The sequence below is a fragment of the Maniola hyperantus genome, chromosome 1 (genome assembly GCF_902806685.2).
Source record: "Maniola hyperantus chromosome 1, iAphHyp1.2, whole genome shotgun sequence".
Classification (NCBI taxonomy): Eukaryota; Metazoa; Arthropoda; class Insecta; order Lepidoptera; family Nymphalidae; genus Maniola; species Maniola hyperantus.
The window spans coordinates 8,431,352-8,453,116 of NC_048536.1; the positions used below are offsets into that span (position 1 = coordinate 8,431,352).

The following is a 21,765-nucleotide window of genomic DNA, read 5'->3' on the forward strand; positions in this document are numbered from 1 at the left end:
ATTTATAATATTAGTATGGATTTATACTCGTTTTTATTATTTTTCTATAAGGCCTCAAATATACAGTAAAAAATCGTCATTTACTTTGTATTGGTTTTCTATTCTGATTTCAGCCACTTCTAGCGACTTTGAACATTTTCTAGTGTTTTCTATTCATGGCAACATCTGGCAACTTTTCGATGGCGTCAATGAAGCGTCATAATGAAAAACCGTAGCGAAAAACGGTTTCGTTCTTAAAGTACGGTTCCCCACTTAAGGGTTTCCCCCCTTTAGGGGGTAAATAAGTCGGATGGGTTTTTTTAGGGGCATAATATTATTAGGGGTATTTTTAGGGATTTTTGGCTTATATTTTTGTTTTTTTTATTAACAAAAAATAAAAATAAATGTAGTTAGTTAATTCAATCTAGCCCATCATATTTATTTGTTGACCTCGTGGCTTAGCGACATCTAGTACGGTTCTTCATTACTAAGTACGTGGAGTTGTACCACGGCATCGCTGCACTCATCCCCCGATCGATGACCGGGCGTCCACTACCTCGGGAGCTCCTTCGATCGCCGCCACCAGCACAACGCGCAGCCCAGGCGACACGAGCGACGATAACCACGACGATGCGATACCCACGTCACGACGAGACCCTGTCTCTGCACTGGACGGCGCACCTAGCGCCGTCGTGCAGAGACCTACCCCAAACCAACACGGACCTACAACATCACCGCGCAGCGGCAAAGTGGGTGATCCACCCGCTGCGCAGTGAACCAAGACGGAGTCAACCAAAACCACCAGGGCCCAAAGCCAAGAATGGCAGGCCCTAGCCGGTAAGGCTAAATGATAAACACCTGGGCACAGAGATGCCCAGCGACGCACCCGGGTAAGGAGGCAAAGCCTGGAGGCCCGTACCCCTACCCCCGTCTGGCCGTTCTGGCCAAACGGAGATGACCCCGACTCTATAAGAAACAAATGCCACCATAGGTAATAATATCAGTATTCAGTAGATTTTTTGCATGGGTATATTAGTTAGTTAAAGATCTCGAGAGTAGTGACATAGGCTTCTTTTTATCGCAGAAAATCAAAGAGCTATATTACAAAAAATTGTTTTTTATTTAACTACTAGTTATTGTTAATTTATCGTTAATAATTTTTTACGGGGATTTTCAAGTTTTTAGGGGTTTTTGACTTAAGCTTTAGGGGAATATATTTTTGAGAGATGGTAACACTGTTTTAAAGTTTTCTGGTCGGTGGTGTTGGCAACTTGGCAGCACAGGGTGGTAGACAACAAAACAAATGGTCTGCCGTCTGTGAAAAGAACATAGATTAGAAAAGAAGCAGCTCAAGCTTAGCTCAAGCCTCAAAAAAAAAAGCCAAAAGTAATCAATTCTATTGTATTGAATGCTATTTCCTTTTCAATTTTGATATTGTTGTGATAATTATAATAGTTTGGAGAGCTGATAATCACACACGTATAGGTACATAATAAAAGCCGTATAAATGATGAAACTAGTGGACCAAGTTGTTAGAAGTTTTAAGGTCGCTAAAGTTTTTCGAGAAAACACGGACAAAATAAACAGCATAGATTTTTCACCTTCTGGCGAGACACTCATATCATGCAGTGAAGATGATCAAATTGTAATATATGATTGTGAAAAAGGTACACAAATGATTACTGTAAACAGCAAAAAGTATGGTGTTGATCTAATACATTTTACACATGCAAAAAATACAGCAATTCACAGCTCTACAAAAGTTGATGATACTATACGATATTTGTCCTTGCATGATAACAAATATATAAGATATTTTCCTGGACACACTAAGAAAGTAGTTACATTGTGCTTATCACCCGTGGAGGATACATTTTTATCAGGATCACTTGACAAAACTCTCAGATTGTGGGATTTGCGCTCACCTAACTGTCAAGGCTTGATGCACTTGTCTGGGAGGCCAGTGGCAGCTTATGATCCTGAAGGTCTCATTTTTGCAGCTGGTGTAAATTCAGAGAGTATTAAGCTGTATGACTTGAGATCATTTGATAAAGGTCCTTTTGTAACATTTAAACTTAATCAAGAAAAGGAATGTGATTGGACTGGCCTAAAGTTTTCTCGTGATGGTAAAACTATGTTAATAAGTACAAATGGATCCATAATTCGACTTGTAGATGCTTATCATGGCACACCACTTCAAACTTTCACTGGACACCTCAATAATAAAGGAATTCCTATTGAGGCATCATTTAGCCCAGATTCACAATATATATTTAGTGGCTCTACAGATGGAAGAGTACATGTTTGGAATGCGGATACTGGATACAAAGTTTGTGTCCTCAATGGGGATCATCCAGCGCCTATTCAGTGTGTGCAGTTTAATCCTAAGTATATGTTGTTAGCCTCTGCATGTACAAATATGGCATTCTGGCTACCAACAATAGACGATGTTTAAGTATTGTATTTGGAGGTATAATATAACTTTTAAGTCTTATTAGTGTTTGTATTGCCTACTGCCTATTTACAACAATCCAAAATAGAAAATACACCATTTTGCCCTAAAGTCTAATAAACTTTACAGTTGTCTACAGATTATAAAATTCATTATTATCCTTATTCAATAAATGATTCAATTCATTACTAGCCCAAAACTTAGATGGTAGATCTTTATCTTCTACTAGCTTATGCCCGCGACTTCGTCCGTGTGGACTACACAAATTTTAAACCCCTATTTTACACCCTTAGGTTTGATTTTTAACTATGAGATTTTAACATAAGCTTAATAAAATATGTCATACTGCTAATTGCAAAAATATTATCTACAAAACTTCTTTATCGGCACTTCAAAACTGACAGACTTTCATACAAACTTCAAACCCCTATTTTACCTCTTTAGGGGTTGAATTTTGAAAAATCCTTTCTTAGCGGATGCCTACGTCATAATAGCTATCTGCATGCCGAATTTGAGCGCGATCCGTTCAGTAGTTTGAGCTGTGCGTTGATAGATCAGTCAGTCAGTCAGTCACCTTTTCCTTTTATATATATAGAAGACTATACTATATTTGCCTCATCTTGTAGTACAGGAATAATAGACATCAATCTGATTTATGGCACATGTGTTCCTTATGCTCTTGGAAGTAAATCCTCACAAGTCCCCACCGCTAGGATGTTGGTTTCCCCCACCCCTTCCCTGATGTTGGTTTCTACATCCCGCTGACAGACAGATGGACAGCGGAGGCTTAGTAATAGGGTCACGTTGGCACTGGTACAGAACCCTTATAATTCATCGAATCGAATCGCAGTTATGCGCGTTTTTAAGAAATTAAACATCACTCGCTTTAATGGTGAAGGAGAACATCGTGAGGAAACCTGCATATACTTTATACTTTTTTATTCATGACATTATACTTTGCTATTCATGACATTTTCACCTGTACCTACCTACCAAATAACATGCAATGCAAATAATAACACCTATCGTCATTTTAAGGTTTCACATGAACTATTAGGTAGGTACCTAATATAAACTAGGAATACGACATAATGTTTTTAAAATAAAATAAATAGGTATTCAAATGTTTCTGATAATTTTATAATTTATATCGATAAGACCAGCCAAAGAGTACATTATATGAACTGGTGACCAGCCCTAAAATTCATTTAGAGCTGTGATTTAGAGTAAGCTCGTTTATATAATATATACCCTTTGAATAAGCTCCTAAAGCGCCGTATTCACCATCCATCCCGGCTATACGTCAGCTCAAGACCGCGTTGCTGGATGTAGCATACACACCATCGTGCACGCATCAAGCAAGAGAGTATTTAAACGAGAGAGAGGGCACTCAGTCAGTACAGCAAGCCTATTCACGGTCTTTTTGCATCGTGCATGGCCTTGGCGGGACGTACAGCAAGATGGATGGTGAATACGGCGCTTAAGACAAAGAGTATCAGGGGGCACGGTAGTGCCCCCGCCAAGACGAGCCAAACTAAAGGACGGGGCACTACGTACCTTTTCTCGAAGCGTTTCGTAGTATTTTTGAGCAGTCATAGCTTCGGTCTAGATGACGCTAGAAAGCTGAAAAAGATAAGGTGTCTTCAGCATACTTATTAAAAATACTAAGTAGGTATCATAATAATATACAGGGAAGTGAGCTCTATAGAGCGCATAGATCACTATAAGAGCGCTTTGTTTCTGACTTTAAACTTTAACGACTTAAGAGTTAAGACGTGATTTAAGACAGTTAAAACCTCAGAATAAGGACTGTTAGAAGTAGCCCTATTGTGACACTTACTGTTAGAGCGAGATAGCTAAATGCATTTAAGCTCTTGTTAGAACGTGACAAAATGATTATGCTTTGTCCTTATCACCGTGGCCACTTTTTTTTGTTTGTCAAAATGGATTTGTACGCAAAGAAGTTGGAAGTACTACTAGTGTATTCCTATGTCGATGTTTGTACGTGAGTATTTGACAAACAACGTGAAGTGTAGAAGGAATGACATTTCACAAGTAAGAAAATCTGCTTGAGCGAGAGGGACTGAGGGGGCCACGCTAGTTGCAAATCTGGACATATGTGGTTAAAACGAGAAGAGCTATACATAGGTATATCTCACACAATGCTCACACATGGCTCACACACATAAATCGTCTCGTTTTAACTCAATCTGTCTGAGTAAAGTCAAAGTTCGCTCTATGCTCTATAGATCTCATCTCAGCCTTTTAGACTTCGTCCGCCATTTCTAAGGTAGGTACCGGCAGCTTCAAATTACACAAGTTTGTTGGGCACAGTTGGCAACTGTGCCCAACAAACTTCTGTGATAGTAATTTATTACGAATACTACGAGTTTTTTATAGTTTTCTTTTTAAATTTAGTATTGAAGGTGTGTAGAAGCCATTTATGGTGCATTGCTGTGTAAAAGTTGTAACGAACGCAAATTATGAGTTCTTTTGTTGTTTTGTCACTTTCGGGAATACGCGTCTGACAAGTCTCCTTGATTCTTAATCTGAGGGTGGAAGTGTATGGGGCATCCCTTTCTACGACTCACCCATACATATCTGTTTGAGTGTACAATTATCCACGTCCGGTCAGGTAACGATCGCTCATCAAGGCAGTAAGCTGCCGTCAGGCTAATCAGGTTTTATTGCCGATTCGGTTCCCTGAAGGCGCGGTCTGCATACTAAAACTATAGAGAATAGGACTCACCTTACAAGTCATAATACCCCCAATACCTCCATTGCCATCTGTAGCGAAATGTGTCTGGCCGAAAGCGATGAACATTGGCCCATAGAATCGGCCTTTAGAATGCGATTTCATCTTTGTAGAGCGTTGTTTCTCTCACTCATACCCGTAGGACGCTTTGTCGGTTTCAACTACCGAGCCAATGCTCTACAAATCTGCTGGCTAAAGATCGATGTTCATCACTTTTGGCCGCGTACTGTACCTAATGTTTGTATGCTTTCCTTGGATGAATGTATACTATCTCTATGATGTTTTCGATATTTGCACCGGCAATGCACCGGTTACTAATTGATATTTTTAAATCGATATTTTAAATCGTCAAAAATATCGATATATCGATGTTTTTCAACAAACCTGCCACAGATCTAAACGCAAGCAAGCACCCCGCGACCCCCGCAGGCCGCAGTACAGCTCATTTTGCTCAAGTCTGAACTCAATCGCAATCAAAGGGAAACAAAATGGACGGAGTGTAGTGACTACGTTTATATGATCTAAATATTGTTCGATTTTTGAAAATCATTAGCTTGAAATCTCAACAGTTGTTTAAAATACAATATTACTAATATAATTACTTGATTAGCTCGTAAAATATCATATATTTTTTCGTCTTTTAATAGCATTCAGTTCTTTAAAATATGGTATCCATTTTGTGATCAATCGTATTGTGTGGCGCCTAACAGTAAGTATTTGGGAAATTAAAATATTATTATTCGCATCATAGTTTTCTAGTTCGAACTTGGATTGTATTTATCAGCCCCTATTACGATATAATATAATCCCTACCATTTTGTCTTAATATTGATCTTATAATAATTATAAAACCACAACCACACACCGCTATCCGATAGTATTAAAGGTATAGCACGGATAACTAAATTTTTCATATATATATATATTTTGTTCTAATTTAAGTATAATTATAAGATCTGTAACAGCAATGTTTCTGTAAGTCACTATGTTGTAAAACCCTTGGTATCATCAGTCAGTCAATAAGTATATTAGTATATAAAGTAGGTACAGTGGACAGGATCTGCAGCAACATGCTATATAACTGAACGGGAGAAGTTGTTACGCTCTATGTAATATGTAATCATAAGCGTATAGCTTTTCCCCTTAGTTGTGTATGCTGTCTCCTTCGTGAAGAAATCGTCAAAAAGATAGAAGATGCACTTGAGATCCAGAGAAGAGTTCAGTCATATGTAAAATTTTTACAGTACTTAAATACAACACAATTTTTATGTGAGATGCCTGTCTCTGTAATAAAACGTCTTGTGTTGATATTTGACACTTTTCATAATTGATGTATTTCCAGCATAATTTTCTCAATATAGCATTACCTATGTACTTATTTACTGCATACTATAGAAAAGTATTAAAAAAGTCTAGAAATAACAATACTAGGGATAACACATTAATTTTTTTGTGATTGTTCTGTTTTTGTGTTAGGTACTAGAAATGTTTGAGAATTTATGGTTACATCACAAAAAAAACCGGCCAAGTGCGAGTCATACTCGCACACCAAGGGTTCCATACTCAGGTAATTTTTTCAACTTAACAACACGATAAATCAAAAACTAAATAAAAATCTATTGAATAAACAGGTAAAGCCCTTTCATATGATACCCCACTTGTTATAAGTATTTTACTTTAAAAATTGAAAATACTAATTATTTGTTCATGAACACATTTTAATTTTTTTCTGTGCGATGTAACCACAAATCCACAGTTTTCAGATTTATTCCTTTACTTGTGCTATAAGGCCTACCTGCCAAATTTTATGATTCTAGGTCAATGGGAAATACCCTATAGGTTTTCGTGACAGACACGACAGACAATGGACTGATCCTAAAATTGTTCTTTTTTCCTTTTGAGCTACGAACCCTAAAAAAATGTTTGTCAACATAATTAGATGACTAAATCTCATATTGATGGTGCTGTTGTCATTAACTTGCAGTGCTGCATATACAAGTGTAAAAATATCTTGTATGATGGTTCATGAGTCTAACTTGCACTTGACCGGTTTTTATAGGAATAGGATAGGATCCCTGATATTAATAAAAATATAATACCTGCAATAATGTTAAAGAATTATAAGAAACCAACCAAATACAGTATTTTTTAATATAATTTTTTCATAAAGGGATAAAAAGAAATAAATCCTAAACATTTTAAAAAGAATTACATTGAATCTTAGATGGAATCTTAAATAATAGCAAACAGCTAAAATAACATCGAAAGACAAAATGACATCAACTTCATAGGCATCTTCTAGGCAAGCGCATTCATCTCAGGCTGCATCATCACTTGCCACCGTATGATTACAGCTAAGCGCTAGTCTATAAATTAAAAATAAACAACCTACTCCTTCCAGATTAGCTTGCTTCCATCTTGGACCTCGTATCACACCAATCATGTGAGGTTCCATTCAAGAGTACCTTGTGGTTGAAAGTAATACTACAAAGTCTGTTCAGTTCAGCAATAATCTAACTGATTATTTAGTTAATTAGTTAATTTATTGTATTGGTTTTATTGATAGGGGTATACAGGGTGTATGTATTGAAGTATCTCGGAAACTACTGAACCGATTTTGAAAATTCTTTCATCAGTAGAAAGCTACATTATTTTAGGATGACATATTGTATTTATATCTTGGGTGGATATTTTATTTTCAAAAAACTCGTGGTTACGTCGGATACACGGGCATTGCGTCAGTGGACCAATCAGTCGCGAGTACCTACCTTATACCGATACGACCATGATACGACTTAAACTTAAGCATGAGCCACTCGCCTTCGTGAATTGCAAGAACTGTACCTGTGCGAAGCGGGGGTGGATCGCTAGGATCGCTCACCCTGGCTTCGCACAGTTACACACTATAGTTAGGTACTAGGTACACTAGTGTAAAATAAATAAATAAAAACTGGTCAAGTGGAAGTCTGATTCACCATGAAGGGTTCCATATCATTGTACAAGCTATGCCTAACACATTTATGTACAACACTGCAAGGTATTGACATACAGCGCCATCTTTATGCGATTTAGTAAACTAATTATTTTTTATCAACACGTTTTAATTTTTTTAGCGTTAAAAGGAAAAAGGAACCCTTATAGGATCACTTTGTTGTCTGTCTGTCTGTCAAGAAACCTACAGGGTACTTCCTGTTGACCTAGAATCATGAAATTTGGCAGGTAGGTGGGTCTTATAGCTGGCATTAGGGGAAAAATCTGAAAATCGTGAATTTGTGGTTACATAATACACAAAAAAAAAATTGTGGTCATAAACTAATAATTAGTATTTTCAATTTTCGAAGTAAGATAACTATATCAAGTGGGGTATCATATGAAAGGTCTTCACCTGTGCATTCTAAAACAAATTTTTATTTATTTTTATGTGTCATAGTTTTTGAATTATCCTGCAAAATGTCGAAAAATACGACTGTAGTACGGAACCCTCATTGCGCGAAACTGACTCGCACTTGGCCGGTTTTTTAATGTATTATGTACTTTGTTTTTTTTGTTTGCAAAGTTTTTATTTACTCAATAGAAGAAGCCTATACTTCCTCAAAAAAAAATTGTTTTAGTCAAAGTCCTTAAACATAACACTGCATTGTTACTGCTCATCTAAGTTATGAAGATTTAGAAACTGTTGATCCTGTATTGATATTGTAGGTTGTTATTGATGTTGTTGTATACCTAGACTACCTAGCAACAATGATTGTGACTGAACTGATGATTGAACTCTATGTCCCAACTTTTGCTGCACAATACTGTACTGATTGTAAGTTTATGTCGTGGTTTAACGACATTGTACTGTATGAAATGGATACATACCACGATTAATTAGGCGATTTTTAACTGTCAATATTTCGACTCGGTTGCATGAGTCGTAGTAGCGACGGGACTGCAGTGCTGCGAGAGGTGAAGTTTAAGCTGTCATAGGCAGTACCGATCTACCCTCTTTCTTGTTATTTTCGCTGGAACTTCACGAGCTGTCCGGCAAAATACACTGACAACGTCACTACAACTGAGTCGAAATATCGGCAGTTAAAAATCGTTTAATTAATCTTGGTATGTTCCCTTGGTATGTTTATACAATATTAACGTTACTGTACTAAGCTATGGGGACTGACTGAGAAAACGCTGATTGTGAATTTATTTATTTACTTTTACACTAAAATAAAAATAAATACTCTTTTCAAAAGCCAGCTTCCAAAGCACTACAAACTAATAGAATACTAAATTTTGTTTCTACATGTCTACATGTACATGTACATGTTTGTTCTACATGTTTGTTGTGTTAAGTCGGGCGAACAGAAAAATAAACCATCACGCGTGCGGCGTGAGTCGTGACTTCAACATATGTGTAGAAACAAAAAAAAAATTGTAGTGGCTTTGGAAGTTCGTTTTCGAAAACAATTTTTATCTGTTTTATCGTCTCTGCGGCCAGTCAAAGCTTCTGCAGCACTTGTTCTCATTGAAAATTGTTTATATTGGTATTCTATGGTAGAAGTAGTATCATAGCATAATACTAAGTATTACTACTTAAAGATGCGACACTCACTCCCCGCGCGCCCGCAACTGAAGGGTACTCCTAGTGTAAAGCGTTGTGCTTGTCTCGCTCGATTTACGTATAGTGCTGTCCTTGTCGACAATGGATGATTCAATGTGTTCGCTTGAATGAAGTGTTGGGGATGTGCTATTTTTTAACCGACTTCCAAAAAGGAGGTGGTTCTCAATTCGGCCCGTTTTTTTTTTGAGAATACATATTGCAATTTTTTCAGAATAATATGGGTCATCTAATTTATTCTTGGAACATACAATACAAACTTATTATGATTCACTCTTAATTGAGTGATGGACTCATACAATTTATTTGGTGATGATGGCAGCGGTATGTTGGAAGGACTTACTGATCTCGGTGGAGGAGACACCTTTGCTGGTAACTCCACAACTGGAGTAACGGGCGATGCAAAAGATTCAACAGAAAATAAGTAATCATTATGTATAATATATCACGCTGCATTTAATATTATTTTTTGTTTGATTGAAATCAATACAATAATTTTTTTTTTCTTTAAGTTATAGGCAGCCATATAATCCAAATAGTGTGGGCCAAGAAGGAACAATTCAAAAACTGGCAACATTTGGGAGTGGTGGTGCAAGTGGAATAACTGGGAGCTCACAGTCTGTGCCCAATCCTGGTCCAGGTCCCCCGGGACCCGAGTACCACGACTATGGCAGCTACCCTCCACGCCCACGCCTGCCTCAGCCCTCCCACGCCCCCCTCCACCCGTCGCATCATGTGCACCCCTCGCATTCATACGCAGGGTATCATCCCGGACCAGAGCCAATGTATACATTACCAGAACAAGGTAATTTAGTAATAACTTATCACATATAATTTACTGTTTTTAGAAAATTTCGTTTACATAATACATGTACAATGGCACCGATTCTAAGCACAACCTAATTTTAGAGTATTCGCACCCTCTTCTTACTATTGTAATATGAAAAGGACAGAAGCAGTTTGACATTTCTAAATTTAATTTTTAGATGGTAAATCCCGTGATTTTAGCACGCACTCGCGAACCTACTGTTTAAATTTGTATTGTGCACTAAAATTTAGAGTCTTTAAATGTGAAAGTCATGTTCCGTTCCTTTTTTAGCATTAGTAAAAAGAAAAGGATGCAGATACTCTAAATTTAGTTTAGAGAGAGACTAGAGAATTGGGGCCACTGTATAGTTATGCGTTATGCAAGGCTGCAAAGTTATTTTGGCGCGAGTTTCTATTGAAATACAAGCCAGCGAAGGATTTTTGCTCCTCTTGAATTCATTCATGATTTTTTTTACAGACTGGACCTGAAAGGGCAACCTTTGTAAACAAATAATTGTCAAAATCGGTTAAAATTTGAGTTCTGGAGTAAAGTCTACAACAATTTTATTGTTAGCTATCCCAGACAAACCCTATTGTTTTCAGGATAAAAACTATCCCATATATTGACCTGGAGTATTAGTTATGAGTATGCCAAAGTGTGTTTAAAGCTTTTCAGTGTGAAGCATGCACAGACAGACTCAGGTTTTTAAATCCCATGGGAAATGTTTGATTTTCTGGGGTAAAAAGTAGCCTATGTCACTCTCCAGGTCTTTAACTTTACCCATGCAAAAAATCACGCCGCTCCATTGCGACGTGGTTGAAAGGACAAACCAATAAACCAACAAACACACTTTCGCATTTATAATAATAAGTTAGCTAGTTCGTTATGTTAATTTTGATGATGTTATTTCTCTTCATTATTGTAGGCATTGGAGATATGGGTGTGTGGTCGGGCCCGCCTGGAGCTAACAGATACTCACCCATTACACCGGGATACAGACATTCATATGAACATCAACAAAAGATACACCAATATGCGCCTCAGCAGGTAAAGTATACCTATATCAACAAATTGTTGTGGTAGGTTTTCTGTTTTACACACAGCAGTTCAATTCTTGTTCACTAGTATCATTGCACAAAATACGTCTTGTGGTTTGCGTTGCTTGAGGAGCTAGAGAGCAAAAGGGTGTAATTACACTTGTGATCTTACTTTTTTTCTTTAATCTGGATGTTTTAACCCACTGAAATACAATTAATCTGAATTTATTTCCAAGCAAAACAGCCTTAAACTATTAAAATTGAGTCCAAATTTCATGATTTGTGTCACTGAATACAAACTTGAACTCAAGCAAAACAGCCTTAAACTGTGTTAAAATAGAGTCTATAGTTCTTAATTTCGATCAGAACGGTATAATTTACAGTAAAGCTGTAAAAAAAATCATACAATTTTACTCCTGTAAAATTTTAATTTGTAATTACACTGTTTTGTTCGCCAGCTCCGTCATTTATTCAAGTAAATTATTACAGTCTGCTGGTATTGGTGGATTGCAGTCACAAAATGGCGCCTATATGCCTCGACAACCTCACTTTCCTCAACCAACATCTCAGCAAATATATGGACAGCAGCAGGTAGGCTGTACTACACTTTAAAAATTTATTACATTGTATGTTCGTAATTAGATTTCTTTGTTGTATGTACTTTAGTATAATTAAAAGGGTATTCATTACATTCATGATTATGACTCCTGAAGTCATAAGATGTTTTTGTTCTGCTACGTTGAATGCCCTATACTAGTTGATCCGCCTCGGCTTCGCACGGGTGGGCTTACTTGTTCCGTAGATAAATATAAATGTGTATATTACAATACAAATAAACATCCTCGTGAAACGTTCTGATTGAAACCGTATTGAATTGCACGGAGTTATTTACGTACCTACGTACGTTGCACACCTTTGAGAATATTATGAAGAACTCGGTTCTTCATAATATTCTGAAAGGTGTGTGAAGTATGCCAACCCACACGAAGTTGACTATGGCCAAACCCCTTCTTATTCTAAGAGGAGACCTGTGCTCTGTAGTGAGCCGGCAATAGGTTTATCATGATGATGATAATAATTTACGTAGGCCTTTTTTATTAACTAAATAGAACCTGGTACTGTAATTGAACCTGAAGATCTTTAAAAATAAAAATAAAAATCTTTTTTATTCGAATACTACCGAGAAGAACCAGCAAGAAACTCGGCGGTTGCTCTTTTCAAATATTTGATATAGGTACAAGATTATGCCATGTATAAAATAGTATTTGCAGTCTTGTGCGTCGCCGGAACGAGCTGCAGGTCAAATCCACGCTCTTTTATCATTTAGATAATCTTCAATTGTGTTATATGCTTTTTTCAGGAGCATATTTTTAATAGATTTTTTAAACTTGTGCAAAGGTAAGTCCAAAATAGTTTGCGGGATTTTATTATAAAAGGTAATACCCATACCCACAAATGACTTTTGGACTTTCCTGAGGCGGAAGGTAGGAGCTGCAAGTTTGTCTCTGTTTCTAGTTAGCCTATTGTGTAGATCACCAATTTTCTTGTAACTAAGAATATTTTGTCTTACAAAAATTATGTTATTATAAATATATTGAGAGGCTACAGTAAGGATATCTATTTCCTTAATTTTCTCTCGAAGGGAATCGCGTGGTCTTAAGTTATAAATTGCGCGTATTGCCCTTTTTTGTAATACAAAAATTCTCCCAATATCTGCCGCTTTACCCCATATTAAGATTCCATAAGACATAATACTATGGAAGTAAGCAAAATATACTATCTTTGCGGTTTCCACGTCAGTTAACTGCCGAATCTTTCTAACAGCGTAAGCGGCAGAGCTCAATTTGCTAGCAAGAGTTGATATCTGATGAATAGTTTCGCTAAGGGACAGAATTCCTCAACGGGTAACAGAAAATCAATGGCGATCAGTGTAATAGCTTTTAAAAATAGACTTTTAACCATCTAATACATAATTTTCATTCCTTCCCTATTAGTAACAGGTTGCATTTCAATAAACTTCACAGTGCAATAATTCAATACAGGGTTCATTACATTATTCAGAACATTGCTTAACGAAATTGTATGTATTCTATTATGTTAAACATTCATATTTGTCTATGGAATAGATAGGCTCTCCGTGCGAAGGCGCCCGGGTTAACTAGGACTGTGTAATATGTGTAAATGTTTTTGATTAAGACCCAAGACACGGGTCTGCTCGCAAAATTCAATCACTCACAGTGATCTAGTCACAAATTAGTCATTATTTTTTTGACTAATTTCTTAAACTGGACACTTTTAAGTAAAGGTTTTCATATAAGCCTGTGAAGATGATACTGCTAGAGGCTTAGTTTGAATGTCATAAGCCTACTTTGTCGGATTAGTTTACAAATTGCGAAAAACCAAATTAAATTTGAATTTCGCGGGCAGACCGTGTCTTCCACCTTAAATCGAGATCATTTTTTGGGCATTCTCTTTTGAAAGACCTGTACAACTTTAATCAAACAATAATGCATTTTTTAAAACTTTATAATGCTGTTACTTTAGTGTCAGGACAGATGGGCTGCATTTGGACTGCAAGCCAATTTCGAATTAGCAGTTTGTATGTGGTTATTGTGTAGTTGATGACGCATTCGCATCGCAATAGGGATGGTGCCTATTACTCAAATCAGCAACTTTTTATCAAACGTCAAAACGCTCGCTTACCATGGGAGCTTGAACGAAATAAATAGATGTGAATTTATAATTCTCTCGTCTCTTCGTCGTACTTTTTTAGTTAAATCGATAATTTGAAATGATTAGCAAATTTAAAACCAACAGTGGACGTGTATTTTACGAATTTTGGAATTTTTCTATACTCCGCGACAGGTTGAGATGGCAGTCGGGGTATGACCCGGGGCGTTCCCTCCCCTGTTACCATTTCAAAACCTGTCGCGTACTATACCTCATAATTATTGCTAAGAATTAATAATTTTTGACATAGGCGCCGTCCCAACCTCGCAGGCGGCCTGCAGTTCATACTCTATGTGCCCATACTAGAACTTTCAGTTGCCAGTTCTGATGGCAGAGGAGTTCTGTCAGCTACAATAGAATGCATCCCAACTGCAATTTTTCTGTTAATTCAAGTACAGTCCGTTTGTCTACAGTCTGGACTATAGTTGTAAAACAATATTACATTAACTTATCAAACAATGGGGCCGATTCTCTTCTACACAATCTCTAAACTAAACCAAATTAACAAGTCTAAATCTAGTGCTATCCTTTACCGCAAGCAACATTATGAAAGGGATAGCAATAGATTTAGACGTGCCATTTTAGTTTAGTTTAGAGACTGTGTACAACGGAATTAGCCACACTATATTAGTAAAGCAATAACTTGTCAACTGTAATAAACGGTTTGAAATCCTAAATCAACCTCTTTAAACGGTTGAATATTCGAGTACGTCATAAAAGACATTCCTATAAGCAAGGGTTTTGGTTGGTTTTTGTTGTTTTTAAGCCGAAAAGAGGCGCGATTTGACGCTGTCGTCCATCAGGGTGATTCGCTCAGTGTGTAACACTAAATGATAGCCACCGAGCTCATTGGACATTGATTGGTTCTGTATTACTGCTTCACTGAGTGATATCAAAATACTTTTTCGTAGAAAACCTTGGGTTAAAAATAAATGTCAAATGAGCTCGGTGGCTATCATTCAGCGTTAGACACTAAGTTAGCAAATCCCTCTCTTCTCTCACCCCCAGAACTCCTCCCACCCCCCCTTCGCTGTGGGCGCAATGCTAAAGCTGAGCTACACATAATTTTTAACCATTCTAAACGGAATTTTTGATTTAAAACAAAAAAAATGGTGTTAAACCTGGTTAAATTCGTGTATATACCTGCTTTACATCTATAGTCTGGACCCTTAGGAAATGAAAAATATTTGCACCTTTTAGTCCTACTCTAAGTTAAATACATTTGTTAGTGTATTAAAATCAGTGCAATGATCTTCTTTAATTTCAGAACTATCCCAATTACACACAAATGCATCCTCCAGCAGCTACTAGAATTTCTCAACATCCTACTTATCATCAACAAATGGACGTAAATGCTCACCAATATGGTTTATCACATAATCAGCAAAGTCATGGAGCAATACAACAACACCAACCTCACCAAAGTATGCCAAGTCACACAGGCGGCATTGGCCCTGGAATTCAAAGTCATCCTAACCCACACCTTCATCATGGAGGAGCTCCTCCTTTACACCATGTTCCTAGACAGCCTCAGGTGCCCCCTTCTTCAGTCGGACCATCACATGCTGCCCCATCTCAAATGCCTTATGGGTCTCCACATCATTCTGTTCCCATGTCTTATCAGCCTCATCAGGTGCAACATCCTTTGGATGTCAATGTTACGAATCAATATGCTTCTCTGAAATCTGGTGGAATTGAAACTGGCAGTCCTCAGTATCGGCCCCCTTTCCCTCAGCTGTCGCCACAAATGTCCCCAAGAGCGCAAGTTTCACCCAGACAACAACCTCAGTCGCAACCACAGCTCTCGCCGCGACCTATTATGTCTCCTGTTAAAGGACCCAGTGCTTCACCTCTCAACTCACGCAATATTGTACAGTCACCTGTTGCATCAGGGCCTCCTCCTGTCTCTGGTTCATTTTCATCTCAAAATACTCTTCAAGCTTTAGAACAAATGGTTTTGCCAGCAAGTGGAGAATATCCATTTCAACGTAATCCCGCATCACCAGCACTTAGTCGTAATATTGTATCTTCTCCGACACAGTGGAATCAAAATAAAATTCCAACTTCAATAAGCAATCTACAGTTAGAAAACACAGAACAAGTTACAAAATCGCTGGATGTATCATCAATGCCAATACTGAAACAGGATCAAGTAAAAACAAGCCCTATTCCTGTTACAAATGCTGAAAATAAAATTGTAGATAAATCTGATACTGAAAGGTCTTCGGAAGATAATAATAGTCCAACAATATTTTTGACAAACACACCTAAAGAGGGTATTTTGATGAGTTCTAATATCTCTACAATGACAACAACTCCATCAAACTGTGTGACTGTTGCTGCTGCAAATATGGATCAAAAAGAAAATGTAGCCAGTGTACTACATTCTAATGATATATATGAGAATTTAGAAAAGTCTAAAGAAGAAAACAAAGTTGATATTGTATTGAATGTTGAAGATGCTAAACAAAGTGAAAGTATAATAAACCAAACCACCGAATCTCGGAGTCAAAACCCTCAGTTATCTTGTTCAGTAGATGTTGATACCACTAGCGAACATACTACGAATAGTACAGTACAACAAACAACAACAATAAGTTCGATTAGCCTTACACCAAGTATTAATACAGGAACAAACAAATATGATAATAATTCAACATTAAATGTTTCAAGAAGTCAAGGATATCAAAGTGGTTCTTTCCAAAATATGTTATCACAAGGAATTGTATCTCCCACTACAGTGCCAAGTATTCCACCTAGCATGCAAAACAATCAAAATCTCAATGTTTCTCCAGCATTCCAAACTACTCCACAATTGGCTTCGACGACGATACCGAACATTCAAGGCAGTATTCAGTCACCACATACGATACCACATACAAACCTTACAAATACTGTTTCGTCGAGTGTGTCTGGTCACAATCCTCAAGGTAATATGACTTGCATTCCTCCTGCTGTACCAAATATTTTAGGAAATATACAGCAAACTCTGCATAATAATTCAAATAATATGACTAGCATACAAGGCAGTGTCCCTTCAACTATACAGAGTATGCAAGTTGGAATGCCAATGAATGCCCAAAATATTCATGCTGCCATAGGTCCTAATATGCCATCGAACCAACCTTCTGTAGTACCAAACGTTACCCATAATATCAACCAAAATATGATTATCATGGGATCGAATAACATACCTCATTCAAATATATATCCAGCAACCCATAATCAAGAAATTACATCACTGCAACAGCAAATACAAGATATATACTGTCTACCGCCGTCAAATGAAAATCGAGAAAAGGTTAGATGTTTTCAAGAAAGGCTATCCATGCTTCAGCATCATGAAACTAATGATAAATGCAGTGGTGGCCCTACCTGTATACTGCAAAATCCAATTTATGGATCAAAAATGGTTGAAAGTCCTCAGGTTACCAGCACAACTGGGCGTGGACGTGGAAAAGGCCCTGCAAAGCCTAGAAAACCGCGAGCTAAAAAAGATAAGTTGACGGCGATATCACAGCCACTTGATCTATTACCCGTGTCAGAAGACTGTGTTACTGCAGGTACAGGACTACATAGTCACTCTGAGATAGACACCGAACCTACTGATGAAATTGCTAATTTAGATAGTAGTGCGTTATCGATCGATGACATGAACATCGAGAAAGTAAAGTATAAGAGAGGGCCTCGTAAAGGTAAAGAAAGAAAACCTCGTACGCCTAAAGAACCCAAAGTAGGAAAAGATTTAGGTGTAAAACCTGTTAAAGAAAGAAAAAAACGTGAACCTAAAGATCCCAATGCACCAAAGAGAAAAAGAAATGTCAAAAAAATTGTATCGGAAATGTACGCTGATACCACGACTTGTAATGAACTTTTAGAGACAGATAATATAGACACTACTATAAAAGATCATACTTTTAATAAAAGTATGGTAGCCATAGATATTACCAAAATGAATAATTCTAACCAAGAAGTCTCATTAGATGACACAAATGTCACAGATTTTGATGATATTCCAGTATCTAAAATAGCTATTAAAGAATTATTGGAGGAGGCTGAAGCAAAGAAAGAACTCACTGATAAAGATGATGATTTTGATAGTTTCAGTCATAAAAAGAGATCCAAAAAAAGAGCCAGTGGTTGTAAAAAGTTAATAACTAGAAGAACACCTAGTGGTAAGCGGAAAAAAAGAGGGGGAATACCTGATTCTGATGGGGAACCTGACGACTTAGTGTCAACGCCACCTCCATCACCACCAGCAGAGGGTGATGACAGTTTAAAACGACGTTCTGCTAGAAATACTCAACGTAAAAAATACACAGATGACGCACTACTTCGCATATCTGATGATGAATTTTCTATGGCAGTCCCTAAACAGGAAAAGGAATTTGAAGAATTAAGCCATGAAACCAAAGACTCTCCTAATAAACCTGAAGGTACACCTAAACCTAACTACATATATGTTAATACAACTGAAGAGGACTCTATGATTGTTCAGCATGTGTTAGCGTGTCGAATGGGAAAGAGAGAAATGAAATTTGACGTGAATTTAAGTGAAAAGACATTGAACCCTGATGAAGATAGTAAGTTGGTAGAGCCAAAAGAAACTGATAAAAACATAGAATTACAGAAAGTAAACACAGAAACAACGAAATCTCAAATCACTGAAAGCAAAGTAACCAACGACGCACCTAAAGACGAAGAAGGGCCAAAAAGTGAAATTAGTAAAAATGACTTGGAAAATGAGAATAAATGTTCAAAGCCTGTAATGGTAGATGTTGAAGAATATTATGTTAAGTACAGAAATTTTTCGTATTTGCATTGTGAATGGAAAACTGAAGAAGAACTGTATAAGGGTGATAAACGAATCTACTCTAAAATAAAACGGTTCAAACAAAAACAGGCACAGCAGTTGAACATATTTGAACTGCTGGACGATGAACCTTTCAATCCAGATTATGTTGAAGTTGAAAGAATTTTAGATATGTCTGAAAATCAAGATCCAGCTAACAATACCGTAGTCAAACATTATTTAGTTAAGTGGAAAAGCTTGCAATATGAAGACAGTACGTGGGAGCTCGAAGAAGATATTGACATAGATAAAATACGACAATATAAGATTTTCAGTGAAAATCCGCCTAAAGATAAGTGGAAATTCAAGAAACGACCATCTGCTGATCAGTGGACTCAATTAAAGGAGTCTCCTTTATATAAAGGTGGAAATACATTAAGACCGTACCAGTTAGAAGGCTTAAATTGGTTACTATTTTCTTGGCATAATAATCGCAATTGTATTCTAGCTGATGAAATGGGATTAGGAAAAACTATTCAAAGTTTGACATTCGTTAACTCTGTTTGGGAATATGGTATAAGAGGACCATTCCTTATTATTGCTCCATTGTCAACTATTCCTAATTGGCAGCGAGAATTTGAAGGTTGGACTGAAATGAACGTGATAGTCTACCATGGATCTCAACAAAGCAAAAGCATGATACAAGAATATGAATTTTATTATAAAAATGAAAAAGGAGAACCTAACAAAGAAATTACAAAGTTTAATGTCTTAATTACAACTTTCGAAATAATTGTGACAGATTTTCAAGAATTAAAATCTTTCAATTGGCGATTATGTGTAATAGACGAAGCTCATAGGCTGAAGAACCGAAATTGTAAATTACTGGAAGGGTTAAGGCAACTACATTTAGAACATCGAGTTCTTCTGTCTGGAACACCTTTACAAAATAATGTTAACGAATTATTTTCATTGCTGAATTTCTTAGAACCATCACAATTTTCGAGCAACGAAGCCTTTTTGACTGAATTTGGTCAACTTAAAACCGAATCAGAAGTACTAAAATTACAAGCCCTTCTTAAACCAATGATGTTAAGACGTTTAAAAGAAGATGTCGAAAAAACTCTAGCTCCAAAAGAAGAAACTATCATAGAGGTTGAATTAACAAATATACAGAAAAAATATTACAGAGCAATATTAGAGAGAAACTTTAGCTTCCTACAAAAAGGTACAGCATCAGCAGCAAACATACCCAATCTAATGAACACTATGATGGAGTTAAGGAAGTGTTGCATCCATCCGTACCTGCTTAACGGCGCGGAAGACCAAATACAATTTGATTATAAACAAGCCAACGGAGAAGACAAGCAAGCTTATTATAAAGCTCTCATTCAATCGTCAGGAAAAATGGTTCTGGTAGACAAATTATTACCAAAGCTTAAAGCAGGAGGACACCGGGTCCTAATATTTAGTCAAATGGTGAGATGCCTTGACATATTAGAAGATTATCTTGTATTTAAAAAATATCCTTTTGAACGCATTGATGGACGGATAAGAGGAAATTTAAGACAAGAAGCTATTGATAGATTTTCCAAACCAGATTCTGATAGGTTTGTATTTTTATTATGTACTAAAGCTGGTGGTCTTGGAATAAATTTAACTGCTGCTGATACTGTTATAATATATGACAGCGATTGGAATCCACAAAATGATTTACAAGCACAAGCCCGATGTCACCGTATTGGACAACAAAAAATGGTAAAAATATACAGGTTAATCTGTCGAAATTCTTATGAGAGAGAAATGTTTGATAAAGCATCTTTAAAGCTTGGATTAGATAAAGCCATTTTACAAAGCATGAATACTTCTCAGGGAAAAGAAGCTGGCCCAAAACAGCTCTCAAAAAAAGAAATTGAAGATCTTTTAAAAAAGGGGGCTTATGGTGCTGTGATGGATGAGGATAATGCTGGGGACAAGTTTTGCGAAGAAGACATTGAAATGATTTTAGCTCGTCGTACGCAAGTCATTCAAATGGAGTCGGAAAAGGGATCTACATTTTCTAAAGCTAGTTTTGCTGCTACAGATCAGAGATCAGACATTGACATCAGAGATCCTGATTTTTGGAATAAATGGGCTAAAAAAGCAGAGATTGACACTACAGAAAAGAAAGAAGACGAGGATTTAATTGTGACTGAACCGAGAAAGAGAACGGTTATCAAAAGATATGGTCACGATGATGGTCCAATGGAAATGTCTGACATGGAAGTGACGCCAGATTCTGATGAAGATGAAGAAGGTAAATAGACCCTTTTGATTGATTTTTGTAAAAATATAATTGAAAAGACACAATTTAACATGAGTCCTGAGTTTTCAAAATTAATTCCTCCTAACGTGGGTTCGGTTCACCATCTATTAAATGGATGACTACTGTCTGGCATGCAATCTCTGAATGGTGGCAAGGCTTGCTAGTATTAAGTTTTTTATTATATTAACCTCTATCCGTCTTTATAATAAAGATACGATTTAAAATAGCATGATAGTTTTTTACATAATACTATTAAAATTGCAGAGCTTGCGTTCTTTGGCTATCATGGCCGTTTTATTTCGGTTTTACA

General features: G+C 36.9%; 2 protein-coding genes across 3 annotated transcripts in view; both read left to right on the forward strand.

Annotated features, from left to right (window-relative positions):
- The first annotated feature begins 1,236 nt into the window (after positions 1–1,236).
- Wdr82 (WD repeat domain 82) lies at positions 1,237–2,473 on the forward strand. The gene has a single exon (XM_034968896.2). It carries the CDS (start codon positions 1,487–1,489, stop codon positions 2,432–2,434), a length of 948 nt encoding a protein of 315 aa, XP_034824787.1. The 5' UTR covers positions 1,237–1,486; the 3' UTR covers positions 2,435–2,473.
- A 3,146-nt stretch (positions 2,474–5,619) lies between these two features.
- The window catches only part of kis (chromodomain helicase DNA binding protein kismet), a 29,380-nt gene continuing 13,234 nt past the window's right edge, over positions 5,620–21,765 (forward strand). For both annotated transcript variants that reach the window (XM_034971603.2, XM_034971611.2), the window contains exons 1-6: positions 5,620–5,895; positions 9,998–10,207; positions 10,296–10,588; positions 11,517–11,638; positions 12,118–12,219; positions 15,626–21,446. In XM_034971603.2, the coding sequence (XP_034827494.1) occupies positions 10,071–10,207; positions 10,296–10,588; positions 11,517–11,638; positions 12,118–12,219; positions 15,626–21,446 (6,475 nt within the window). In that variant the 5' untranslated portion in view covers positions 5,620–5,895; positions 9,998–10,070. The remainder of the gene's footprint in view (positions 5,896–9,997; positions 10,208–10,295; positions 10,589–11,516; positions 11,639–12,117; positions 12,220–15,625; positions 21,447–21,765) is intronic.